The sequence below is a fragment of the Eulemur rufifrons genome, chromosome 18 (genome assembly GCF_041146395.1).
Source record: "Eulemur rufifrons isolate Redbay chromosome 18, OSU_ERuf_1, whole genome shotgun sequence".
Lineage (NCBI taxonomy): Eukaryota > Metazoa > Chordata > Mammalia > Primates > Lemuridae > Eulemur > Eulemur rufifrons.
The window spans coordinates 66411985-66425083 of record NC_091000.1 but is presented as its reverse complement, the minus strand read 5'-3'; the positions used below and the strand labels follow the sequence as shown (position 1 = coordinate 66425083).

Sequence of the window (13099 nt, the reverse complement as noted above, 5' to 3'; positions counted from 1 at the left end):
CTGAATGATGTCTATTGTTAAGGCGACACTTAGGAGGCCAGCTCCTCTAGACAACTTTTCCCCCTTTGTGCTTTACTGATAAATTTCTTATGGGACTTACCACTTTTAACCCTTAATGAGAGGCTCATCTTGATCTGTAGCTCCTTGCCCAACACTTAGTCTGTAATGCATATAATAAAGACTCAAATATTTGATGAAGAATTAGGGAATTCTGACATTCCATTTGGTATGCATTTGGGCATTACTTTAGCTTTTTCTCATGTTTTGCAGTAATATATTTCTTAATCTGTAGGAGGGACTATGATAAAATTATCTCTAAATACTATTTTCTCCTGCTTTTCAACAACAAATATTTATAAGTTGATACTAGATAGGTACTGTGCTAAGCACTAGGAACAGGGATAAAACAGAATTTCTGCCTTCAAGGAATGAATGGTAGAGAAAATTAACCAACAATTGTAACAGTGTGTGACATGTGCTGTAATAATGATAAGAACAAGGTGCTTCCTTAACATCCGCTCATCTTCCAACTTATCCAGAGACTGGCTGTCAGGCATGGAATGAATCAACTCAACTTCCACCCTCTAATATTCCAACTTATCCTCACCTCCTTCACTGATGGAAAATGAAGCACCTTCCTTCTGTCCAAGACCAACCCCAACACCTTGCTCTCAGTTACACTTTTCACCTGTCATGGGGAATTGTTCTAGCAGCTATCCCACGCTGCAGGGAGGCATGGTCTACACTCACTGTGGCAGTTTACTCACTTCTGATTCACTTCTCAACCCCCACGATCTGGGTTTTGCCAAAACCACTCCACAAACAATACTGCTCTGGTGAAGGTTCCAGAGATCTCTATATTGCCAAATCCAGGCACCACATTCCCCTCTTTATTTATGCAACTCTGCTGACCACAACTGCCTTCCCAAAATGTATGACTGTCTTGACTTCCGCAACACCACTCTCTCTGCTTGTTGTTTTCCTGTTTCTTAGATACTACAGTAGTTACCCAAGGGACCATGGGGTGGAGGGGTCTATAAGACCTTGTTGGGGATCCACCAGGAAACCTATTTTCATAGTACCAGGAAGACTCTTGCCTTTTCACTCTTGTTCTTTTATGAGCATACAGTGGAATTTATCAGATGGTTGGTGATGTGTGATATAGCAACAAATTGTAGGCAGAAACAAATAAAAGCGTGCAGTCACCTTATTAATATATGAAACTAAACATTAAAGATATTTGCAAAAGTGTCAAACAGTATCATTTTTCTGATATTTGGAGAAGAAAATTCATTAACCTTCATAAAAAACGTTATTTATGTCAATATGTAATATGTTTATCAACTCATTTAAAAATAAGTGTTTAAAAAGGTAGCTTTAATTTCTAATATGATAAATATAGGTAATTATGCCTCACATAAACAAAAGCTTTTTGTGGTCCTCAGTAGTATTTAAGCATGTGAAAGGGTCCTGAGGCCAGTAAGTTTCAGAACTACACTCTTGGCTTCCTTTAGGGGTGCTTCTTCAGCCAACTCCTCAATTTTGAATTTCCCTAGAACAGCATCCTTAGCTCACTAATTTCCTCACTGGAAACTAGGATTTCTCAATCTTGGCACGACTGACCTTTTGGGCCAGATAATAATGGCGGCTGTCCCCTGCGCATCCCTGGCCTATGACCGTATGTGCCAGTAGCACTCCCTACCCAAGTTGTGACAACCAAAAATGTTTCCAGATATTGCCAAAGAAAATCACTGCAAGATGGGAACCACTAACGTAAGTATTCTTCCTCGAGATTTCATCTAATATCGAGGTTTTAATTCCACTTATAACAATTTTACTTACTGAATACCAACTTTACTTATTGAGACTCTGTCAGGCAGTATTCCAAGTGCTTGATGTGTATTAGTTCACTTAAGCCTTAATAATTTAAGATGGATAAGTTATTACTCCCATTTTATAAATCAGGAAAATGCAGAATAGAGAGTGACTCTCTGCCGGTGGTGACGACTCCAGCACTGATAGCTTCTCTGAGCATTAGACCCCTGTGATTAACTGCCTCTGTTGGGCATCCTGGGTGAAATTCATTCAAGATGACTAAAAATGAGCTAAAAAACCTTCTCTTCACAAGGCCAGCTATTTCAGTATTTCCTAAGTCAGTTAATGGCACAACATTGACACCCTCTCTGCGCCTCAGCTTAACCAGAAACCTAGATGCCATTCTAGACTTGGCTTAGATTCTCAATTCTTCCTTATTTCTGAATCCATTCGTTTGAGTTCTCACCACTTTATCTTCTAATGATTTGTCAAATATATCTTTTTCTCTATTCCTATATTTATCTATTCCAAATATGTCTTTTTCTCTATTCCACTATTCCTGCCCTTGTTAGGGTCCTAATCTCTACTCTGAACTCTTGTAATCAACTCTCATTTGATGTTTCTGTCTCCAGCCCCTCAAAATTATTTTCTACATTGCTGCCAGAGTGAACTTTTGAAAATGCAAATCTGGCCGTGTCACTTTAGTGGCTGCCTGTTAGCCAAGAATAAAGTTGGGGTTCCTCAGCATGACTCAAAGGCCTCAAACAGGTGGTCCTCCTCAACCTTAATCATGTCCTCTGTTACCCCTTGAATTGCACTTAACCCTCCTGCAATATTCTACTGTTTGCTGTTACCTGAGCATACTATGCTGCTTCATGCCTTTGATCCAATGTCACCTTTTGGGAACACTTCTTGATTCTACATCCTTTGAGTACTTCTGTCACAGCACTTACTTAACACAGTCTATGCAACTGTCTCTATATCTGTGTCCCACACATCTGTAAAGCCATTGATGGTAGGTGCCTTGCTGAGTTCAAAAGGTCCATCTTTCTGTCTCCAGAGCCTGGTATAGCACTGGGTTAGGTAGGCTCTAGAGAAGTTTCTTAGAAGCATTGAGGTAAAAAAAAAAAAAAAAAAAAAAAGAAATGGTGTACGTTTGGGTGGGGGGAGGGACAGAAGTAGGGGCTGTAGAATGGGGCAATCTGGAAAACTTTTGTTCAGACAAAGTCATGACTGAGTTGAATCTTGAAAGAAGAGGCGATACTCTACATAAAGGGCATACCAGATACAACAGTACTTGCAAAGACCTGGAGGCCCAAGAGGACACATTTAAGAAACTGCAAGTCATTGTGACAGAAGGCAGTATGCATGTGTAGGACTTATTGGGCTAGAGACTGGAGAAGCAGGACATGCTACTAAAACATGGCCTTTTTTCCTTATAGGAGAGTTTCAAAATATTTATTTCACTACTGCAATTACTTTATGCATCACACTTCTCAGGTTGTTTCAAAATTTGTACTAGTTTAGTTTTGATTGCTTATCCAGCACTTCCTGTGTGACTTCTGATAGGTAACTTAACCTCTCTGTGCCTCAGTTGCCTGAGGTCATAAAAAGAGTACCTACGTCACAGGGTTGTTGTCATAAATAAATGTGTTAATAGATGTAAAGAACATAAAACAGCAGTGGCACACAGAATTTATCAATGGATGTTGTTAATGAATTGATTTGTCATCAGTGGAAATAGCTGCTGAAATTAGAGAGAAGGGAAGAAGAGCAGCTGTCCTTGAAATCCACAAGATTCAGCCCTAATATCAAAGAAGGGCATATTTTATAACAAGTCTATTACCTTGGGAGAGGATACTCGTAGGAATCTTTGGTTTTAGGCCCATAATTTCAAGCAATAGTGTAAAATGATTACCAGATTACTTTGGATAACATATTTACACTTGTATAATAAGTTTAACTTAAAAGTATATACTCAAAGTATAATTTGACCAATTTTTTTCCTAAATGTATATTATCTTATAGTTGCTTATACTGAAATTCATTTCCAATTTTCTTTCTACCAGGTATAGCCTTGAAATGATTTTCCTACAGTTACTCCTGTTGAGTTGGCATTTATTCACTTGAAAAAAGTGAATAAATCATTATTGCTCATAAATCATTTCCAAATGGAATTTTAGAAATAGAAGGGTCGTTAAGAGATTGTCTAGTTCAACAGTCTAATTTTACAAACAAGAAAACTGAAATACAGAGATTGAGTGACTTGTCCAAGTTTATTTAGTCTCTGAGGGCTCCTACTTGACTTTTATACAATGGGCTCTCAAATATACCCTTTTCCCTGCTGCTCTTTCTTCAGTGTGTGAATTACATGCTGATTCCCAGGCCTTGTGTAAATGACAAAATGTATTCCTCCAAACTGATAGGTTTCAACTTATTTATTTACTTGCATATTTTCAGACTTGGTGCTAGATGTTTGGGTAATTTTTGTTAAAAATTCCACCAGTATGACTAGCGTTTATACCCTTCACCCTGCAGAGCCAAAGTCATTAAGTAAAATTAGGCTCTCCTATGAAATGTTTCTTGACTATGTGGATATGACTTTACAGGTATAACCTAGATGCTGTTTTCAAATTTAGAGGATGAGTAGTACATTTTCTAGGCAGGTATCTAAAAACCTGACAGTCCTTGCTTGAGAAGCTTAGCATTCCTGTCCTTTTTCTGGGGTTACCCATTACAAGGCCTGGCAGCTCACATACCCAGTGGAGGGGAGCCTACCTAACGAGGTCTGTTCCAAGGTTAAGCTCTGCTCCTATGACAACCAGTCCATTGGCTGGCCGGTCACCTAAAGTGAGGTCTGGTGTAAAGAGATGAGCTGGTTCAATCAGATTCTTGCTGTTGGGAATATAGCTCAAATTCAGAGAGGATGGGGCAGTTAGTAAAGACATCAAATCTGAAAGAATGCAGAGAGAATTCATAAGATACAGTAACGATGGGTCAGAAGTTATAAGGAAGCAGGCCGGGTGTGGTGGCTCACCCCTGCAATCCTAGCAATCTGGGAGGCTGAGGTGGGAGGATTGCTTGAGGTCAGGAGTTCGAGAGCAACCTCAGCAAGAGCGAGATTCCATCTCTACTAAAAAAACAGAAAGAAATTAGCTGGACAACTAAAAATAGAAAAAAATTAGCCTGGTATGGTCATGCAGGCCTGTAGTACCAACTACTTGGGAGGCTGAGGCAGGAGGATTGCTTCAGCCCAGGAGCTGGAGGTTGCTGTAAGCTAGGCTTGACGCCACTGCACTCTAGCCCGCGCAACAGAATGAGGCTGTCTCAAGGAAAAAAAAAAAAAAAATAAGAAAAAGTTATAAGGAAGCAGAAACTATGTGAAAGCAGAGGCTCTAAAGTAGAGAAAAGATACAGAAAAAGAACAGGTGACTCAAACGCAAATAGTGCAATGAGGCCATCATGTTAAAAGTGAGTGTGCAATATCAAAGATGTTAGGATTCAGCTTCTCACTGTCCTGCTGTTAAGGTCCCATAAGCGGGATCCCTGTCTGGTGAGCCAGGATAAACTAACCTTTCAGCTCCTGAAATCTTGCCAGACCCTTTTTCCTTTACTGCTACTTGTGTATCCACCCCCGTCCCCTAAAAAAATTGATTTGATTCTTGCAACCAAAAGAACTATAACAAGTAAGACATCTAGGAAATAAAAGGGAGACCTAGAGTGTGCCTTCAGCTTTGAGGCCATGTGCTCTCGACCCGCCACTCCCACTTGCAAGTCTTCCAATTCTCAAGAGAAGTTTCTATGCAACGCACTGGCTCTAATTTCACCAACTGCAGATTTCACGTGCATCTTTTTTCACCGCAGAAACATTACACTAATCATGCTCCTAGAGCACGAACCAAAGTATCCATACTGGGGGAAAACGTCCCAAGATTTGAACATCTTCCCTGATACGACGAAGGGTAAAGCCCTCTGCTTCTCCCCCTGAGGTTTCAGAGGGCTACATGTGTGGGCAGGTGCACGCTTTTTTGTGGAGGAGCCCGGGTCACAGTCCTGAAGCTGCCAGCGCAGGACGGTGGCTACCCGTCCCCCCGGGGACATTCGGGGCAGCTGGCGCCCCCGGCCCTCCAAGTTCCCACCACCCGCCGAGTCACCTGTAGTTGTAGGCGCTGAAATGCTTGCTCTCTCTCAGCATCGCCCGGTACAGATCTAACACTTGTGCGCGGCTGGAGGCTGCCATTTTGGAAAGAAAAAAAAAAAATGGGTCCTCTTCGCGGAGGTCCCGAGTTTAACCCAACCCACAAAACTTCAGCCGATGCAAAAATCACAAACGAAATAAAACGCAGCTGCTCGGTCTTGCTAGCGGGCCGGGCCTCGGCCTAGAGCACGGCTGCGGACCGCGGTGGGCGCCGCTTCGGAGGCGGGCGCAGGCAGGGCTGCGGGCAACTAAGGGGGCGGTGCGCAGAGGGAGGCTCGGGCGCAGCAGCCGCTCCGCGCGGCGCGAAGGCGGGGGAGCGTAGGTACCGGCTGCCTCCGCATGGAGGCACGTTTCTCCTCGGAGACCAGGCACTGAGGGCGTGCAGCCCCGCCACGGACTGCCTCAGCTAACCGCTCGGGGTCGTGGCGGAGACATTTGCTCCCCCGGGCGCAGCACCCCGTCGTACCTCCCAGAGGCCCGAGGCCTCGTTGCCTGGGTTACCGAACGCGCGCCTCTCTGAAGCCCCGCCTTCCCGGCTGGGGCTGCCCTTGGCGCTGCCTGAGAGGCCGCGCGGGACTTCAAGGGTGATTTGACTTTGGCCGTCCCAGTCTGCAGGACGGGGTTTCGCGGCTTGTGCCAGGCTGGGGGACGCGGCTTGAGGGACGTGGGGGTGACGGGCCACGGTCTCCCTGGCGCTCCGGCTCCGCTCAGGGCGACCGGCTTAGGGGCCTCCGGGGCAGGGCCTACTTTCTGTCAAAATGGCAGCGCCCAGCCTGTACGGGTACCTCTGAGGTGGGGGTGTAAGATCCCTGTTCGTAGGACCGAGCGAGCCTGCCTGCCTCACTTCTGACTTTGAAACACCCGGGTCTAGGTACCTGGCGAGCGGTGGGTGAGTGCCAGCCTCGCTGCAGCGTAGGGGTGCGATGTGGGCGGCCGGGTGGTAGGTAGGGAGTTTGCACAGGCCATGGATTTTTCCCTTTTCTGGACGTTTTTGCTTAGAAGTAAAGAAATCCACATGGTTTTGTAATCTAATAAATGCGTAAAAAAGGCGTAGCAGCTTGGGCTGTGGACGTTGGTGATTAATTGGGGACCTTTAGGGCTTTAGGTATGCTGCATGAAGCTGAACAAGTTTTTTTGTCGTGACTTTTCTCAGAAGACTTCAACTTTTCTGAATCACCTTTGTTAAAGCGGTGAATAAAGTTCGTTCTGATCCTTGAGCGTGGGACTGGGCGCAGGGAAGCCTCAGCCAGTTCCAGTTACTGTGTTTGCAAAGCACTTCTCTTAATTGTGAAATTTTGCTTTATATAATCGTTAGGAAGAGCCACACTTTTCTTCCCCAAACACAGTGAGGAGTAACTTTATACATAAAAAACAAGTTTGTATTAACATCTATCTTTCTCCCGAACATTGGGTCACAGTTGTGTTCTCGTTTGTTTTAGTTTATCTGGTTTTGAAACAACGCTTGCTGTATATCGAAGCAACTTCGTATTTCCAGAAACTTTAAGGGCAGGAAGCACTTCTGTGACCTTACTGTTCTTTTTTTTTTTTTTTTTTTTTTTTTTGAGACAGCGTGTCATGCTGTTGCCCGGGCTAGAGTGCCATGGCTTCAGCCTAGCTCACAGCAACCTCAAACTCCTGGGCTCAAGTGATCCTCCTGCCTCAGCCTCCCAAGTAGCTGGGAGTATTGGCACACACTATGACGCCTGGCTAATTTTCTGTATTTTTAGTAGAGACGGGGTCTTGCTCAGGCTGGTGCTTAACTCCTGAGCTCAAGCTGTCCTTCCTCCTCGGCCTCCCAGAGTACTGGGATTACAGGCGTGAGCCACTGCCGCCGGGCCTTCCTGTTCTTTATTATACTTGCAAACTAGTGTCTGCATCCAAATATACTTATTAGTCATGATGCAATGGCATTTTAAAAAAGGCATTGAAGAGAAAATACTTTTATTGAAATCCCTTTAAGCCCCCTGTCTGATTTCTTTAAGATCTCATACATCGGTGAGTTTCAAAATAGACATTTTTGCAGGGTAGCAGGTCTGTCACTTTTGAGTTGGTCAGGTTATTGGACAAGTCTAGCCTCAGATGTATTGAAAGCGCTTTTAATATTTTGAGTTTTTTGGCATTTCCTAAAGGATCCCAGCCCAAGGGAATTGCACATTGATATAGAGTAAGATCCAGAGCTATTTTAATGTGATACCCTGTTGAATGCTGATGATATAAAATGACACAAGGCACTTGGGGAAGCTACTACGTTAGTCCAAGTTACTGATAGAGAAAGCTATTATATCTATCACAATGAGAAGGAAAAATGTAAGAATTATTTTGGCTTGTTTAAAACAATAAAGATTACATTATATTATATTTTGTTTTTATCTTGAAAGTGAGTTGGAATAATTCCTATATGTACTTTTTATGCCTAATTATCAAGGAATTTAATCATTAATGTATATAGTTGATTTATCTGAATGACATAACTTTATTGTCATCAAATAAAATGTTTCCAAATAAATATGTAAAATTTAAATAGTTTGGATAGCCTAGTCATCTGTCAGTCAGGCAATATTGAAGTAAGGAAAGTGGTAGCTTCCTAGAATTTGAAGCTAAATATTCACAAAAATACCTTATTATTTTATTTGAAATGATTTACCTGTGTGTTGGATATCATTGCTTTGAAAGACTAATAAAAATAATCATATTTCAAAGCTAACTCTCCATTTTTGCACATCTTCATTCTGTTTGAGATTGTGAGGAGCACTGAAATTTTATTTATTTCTTTATTTGTGTTTTCAACAGATGGTTAACCTGCCTGTTAGTTCATGTCACACTGTTCTTGTAATATATTGAGGGCTATAACTCAAACAGAGATTCCGTTTATAGGAATTTATAATTTAAATGCATTTGCACATAATTACAATATAAGATAGGAAGTATAGAGTGCTGCAAGGAAAGGACTGGTAAAGCATTGTGGAGTCTCAGTGAAAGCTCTCTTCTATCCCTGATGCCTGGGCCACACTTCAGACCAACAGCCAACAGAATTGAAACCCAGGCTTCAGGCAGTTTTTTTTTAATTCCCTGGGTGATTGGTTATAGCCAGGGTTGAGAAACATTGATCGGTAGGAATTAAGGGCTTTATGGAGGAGCTAGTGTTTGTCTTGGGCTTGAGAGGATTTAAGTTTGAGCTGGACTTTGAAAGGAATGAGAGGATTTGGATATGTGGATGTGGTGGCAAGATGGCTACTGTAAGAGGAAGATTTACCCTTTATCTTGGAAAGGGTAAAGGAGAGACCCTGAGTGAGGGCGAGGGGAAAAATAATCATGCCTAGATAACACCTGGGAGGGCTCTGGCCAGAGCTGGAGAGTGCATGCGGGCGAGAACAGGGAGATCCAATGGAAAGGTAATATATCAGCTTTCATACATGTTAGGCACGAGATGAGCTGAGTCCTTGTATGCTCTCAGTTAATCCTTCCACGACCTGATAGGAGAGCTCCTTTCTCCATTTAAGGGAAGGGAAGCTGGGAGGGCAGGTTATTTAGCCAGAATTAGACAGTTAGGAAGCAGCTAGGGTGGACATTGGCTCAGGATGTGATCTGTGTAGCTGTGATGCTGTACTGCCTCACAGATGGCCTTCAGTGCTAGCTTCAGGAATTTGAAGTTTATTATTTTTTCTTGGATAACATGGATAAATTTTCGTCACATTTAAATTTTAATTTAGTTGAATTTTCAGTTATTTGTAAAGCTAACTGGTTTGAATAGGAAATATAAATATTCAGAGAATCTCAAATGTTGATTTTTATACTAGCTTTTTAGTCATTTAAGATAAATTTACATTTTTTTCTATTAACATCTCTTTGAAAAGACTTAGTGCCTTTTTTAGGTTGTCTATTTATGTGTGTGTGAGACATTTCCTCTTGGGGGATTCTCTGAGACTCACATTTATATAGAAGCTCTTTTCAAATATACTTATGAAAATCTGTTCTCTGTTTTGAGAAATTTAGAAAGCTATGATATGTTGCAACTAGATTATCTAGCTTCGTTGATTGGAGCTAAGGATTCCCTTACTTGTGGGCAACAACAATAAAATTGACAATTGGTTTTGTGTAAAGTATATCAAATGTCACTTAGGTCTAGAGGTTTTTTTTTTTTTTCAACACATTAATTCTTTTCGTTGTAAAGGAAAGAAATCTTTTCCTACAACAAACTCCCACCAATGTGGGAATTCTTTCATACTGTGATTTGCAGTGAGCAATTACAGATCACTTTAATTCTTTTTTTCTTCCTACTTATGGGATCACTATTTTAGGAATAATGTTTTTGTATCATTTGGATATTTTAGAATGATTTGCTAATCAAACTAGCTACAGGTGATGATAATGATAGCTATTATTTAGAGTTCATTGTCTCTTCCAGGAGCTTGCCAGGTACTTTACCGATATCTCATTTTAATAATTTTTCTAAAAGTCCTGAGAGACTTTTTTGGATGGGAATAATAGCTACCATCTCTTGTTTGTTCAGATCACTTGGTTGTTTACAGAAAACACTTAGGATTTTTGGTGTTGACTCTTTGCTTAGAAAAACTAGCCTTTGTTTTGCTAATCATTGAAGAAATACTAAGTTTAGTGTCTTAACTGAGTTCTGGTCTCTAGGAAGGATGATATATATATATCTTTCATACTGTGCTGAAGACTACTATCAACAATAGAAGCTATACAGAGAATTCATGATTTCTTTGCCATTATAGTGACTACATGATTTAATATTTTATAACTTTTTAATCTAAACATTTATTTGCAGAACACAACTGAAGCAATTCAGTTTGGCAAACCAGTAATCTATATGTGTAACTGTGAGTTTGAGTTAACTAATAATATTTAAGAGTAATAAAAGCCTGGCTGTGTGAAGTGGATTATGGTAATATTGGCAGACAGTAAAACAGTTTTTTCTTTAGTTAATGAGGATGAGTTTTTGGGGAGAATTATCTTTTTAAGAATTCCTAGAATTTTGCAGTACAGGGGAAAGTAAAACAGAAAAGTCATGAAATAGAAGAAAGCTTAGCAGGCAGCGTACTTTTATCCCTCCTTCTTGACATTTTGAGGTAAGAACAATGCTATCTATTTCAAATCTTTTAGCACTTTGAAACTAGTGCATGTGCCTGAACATTTATAAGTTTAAGCCGCCTTACAAATCCCATTCACACCCTTGGCTTCTGCGTGCTGTGAGAGCTGGGTGTGGTGGTGATCGTGGTACAGCTTTCATTTGTAGAGCCCAAGCCTTCAAAGAACTCCAAGTAAACTATCCGGGGTTAATACATTTCAGGATATGAGTGCGGTTCATGAGAACCCTCCACGTTGAGTGTGGATGGCCCTTTTTTAAGAACCTTGTAGAGGAGATTCCATGGGTGCCAAATTACAGTGTTTCCTAAAAATCCTTTTCTGTTGTCTTGAGAGCTGTTTGAAAATATAATGCTCATTATAGTACTGGTCCCCAGGTATGTTCTTTAGATTTATAAGAATTAATGTCACCACACTGTAGATAGTATTTCCTATGCTACTTTCCCCTCAAAACCCTGCAGCATTTTTAGGATGAAGTGTAAACTTTCTAACACAGCCTGTAAGACCCTGAGGAGTATGGCCCCTACCTACTTCTCCAGCCCCATATCATACCTTATTCTTTCACTTGTTTTTTAGTTCTTTAGTACTTACCTCTTTTCTCTACTACGCAGGAGGCCTTTGCAAATGCTGATCCAGCTATCTGGAATGCTCTTCTTTTTCTTCCTAATTATTCTTCAGATCTCAGTTTAAGAAAAACTCACTCAAAGTTACCTTCTCTGACTTGAGTAAATCTTCCTCATTTAAGCTCCCTTGTTATTGTGAACTGCTTTTCAGCTGAGTGACTGCAGTTGCAAGTAACAGGAAACCCAAGTCAGGTTGATTTAAACTAACATACTGGTTTTATTGTCTCCTGTGTCTTGAGAGTTCAGAAGCCAGATGGGCATTAGGGTTGATTGGTTTGAATGGTATTGCCAAAGACCAGGTTTTGTCCTTTTCTCTATTTTGTTTTCTCCAATGTCAACTTAATCCTCAGGCTGGCGTCCCCTGTTGGTTGTGGAAGGCTGCCAACAATTCTGGGGTACTCTTTTCCAGAACCTCATAGGAGTGAGAAAGCTTCTGGACCAGGAGTGCCTAGCAGTCCTCTCTATTAATCTCACTGGCCCTCAATGAGTTGTGTGCTCATTGTCTCTGAATCAGTAACTAGCCAGGGAGAGGTCATCATTTTTTTAGGCTTGAGCCACTTGTCTAACTCCTAGAGGCAAGGGTGGGGGCAGGTGCCCCCAAAGTATACAGGCTGTGAAAGTTGGGGGATGAGTACATAAGCATGGGGAACACACAATGAAATGGAAAGAGAAAGAGGAATTATTTTTTGTAAAAGGCAACGAAGCTCACTAGAGCTGTCTTGCCAGTTATGTATTGTTTTGTGTGATTACCTGTTTATAATTTTCTGTGATATTAAGCTGTGTATTGCACGAGAACAGGGACTGTGTCTGTTTTTGATGACCATTGTTTCCCTAACACTTTGCATCTAGCTGTGCACATAGTAGATGGTCAATAAATATTAATATCAGTGGTGCAATGAATCAATCACATAAGTGCTCAATGCCGTAGTCCCCCTTATCCGCAGTTTTGCTTTCCATGGTTTCAGTTACCCACAGTCAACCACAGTCTGAAAATATTAAATGGCAAATTCCAGAAATAAACAATTCATGTTTTGGCCGGGCGCGGTGGCTCACGCCTGTAATCCTAGCACTCTGGGAGGCCGAGGTGGGCGGATCGTTTGAGCTCAGGAGTTCGAGACCAGCCTGAGCAAGAGCGAGACCCCATCTCTACTAAAAATAGAAAGAAATTATATGGACAGCTAAAAATATATATAGAAAAAATTAGCCGGGCATGGTGGTGCATGCCTGTAGTCCCAGCTACTCGGGAGGCTGAGACAGGAGGATCGCTTGAGCTCAGGAGTTTGAGGTTGCTGTGAGCTAGGCTGACGCCACGGCACTCACTCTAGCCTGGGCAACAGAGTGAGACTCTGTCTCAAAA

General features: G+C 41.6%; 2 protein-coding genes across 9 annotated transcripts in view; one reads left to right on the top strand and one right to left on the bottom strand.

The window, feature by feature from the left end:
- The window catches only part of LYRM4 (LYR motif containing 4), a 150249-nt gene extending 143996 nt beyond the window's left edge, over positions 1-6253 (bottom strand). The window contains exon 1 of the mRNA XM_069493318.1: positions 5970-6253. Coding sequence (XP_069349419.1) covers positions 5970-6055 — 86 coding nt within the window. The 5' untranslated portion in view covers positions 6056-6253. The remainder of the gene's footprint in view (positions 1-5969) is intronic.
- A 500-nt stretch (positions 6254-6753) lies between these two features.
- FARS2 (phenylalanyl-tRNA synthetase 2, mitochondrial) overlaps positions 6754-13099 on the top strand; it is a 504609-nt gene continuing 498263 nt past the window's right edge. For 3 of the 8 annotated variants that reach the window (XM_069493083.1, XM_069493082.1, XM_069493080.1), the window contains exon 1: positions 6754-6902. The gene's annotated coding sequence lies outside the window, so the exon portion shown is untranslated. Of the gene's footprint in view, positions 7366-13099 lie in introns of all 8 variants that reach the window. The other 5 variants (XM_069493077.1, XM_069493076.1, XM_069493081.1 and 2 more) reach the window with 3 other exon arrangements.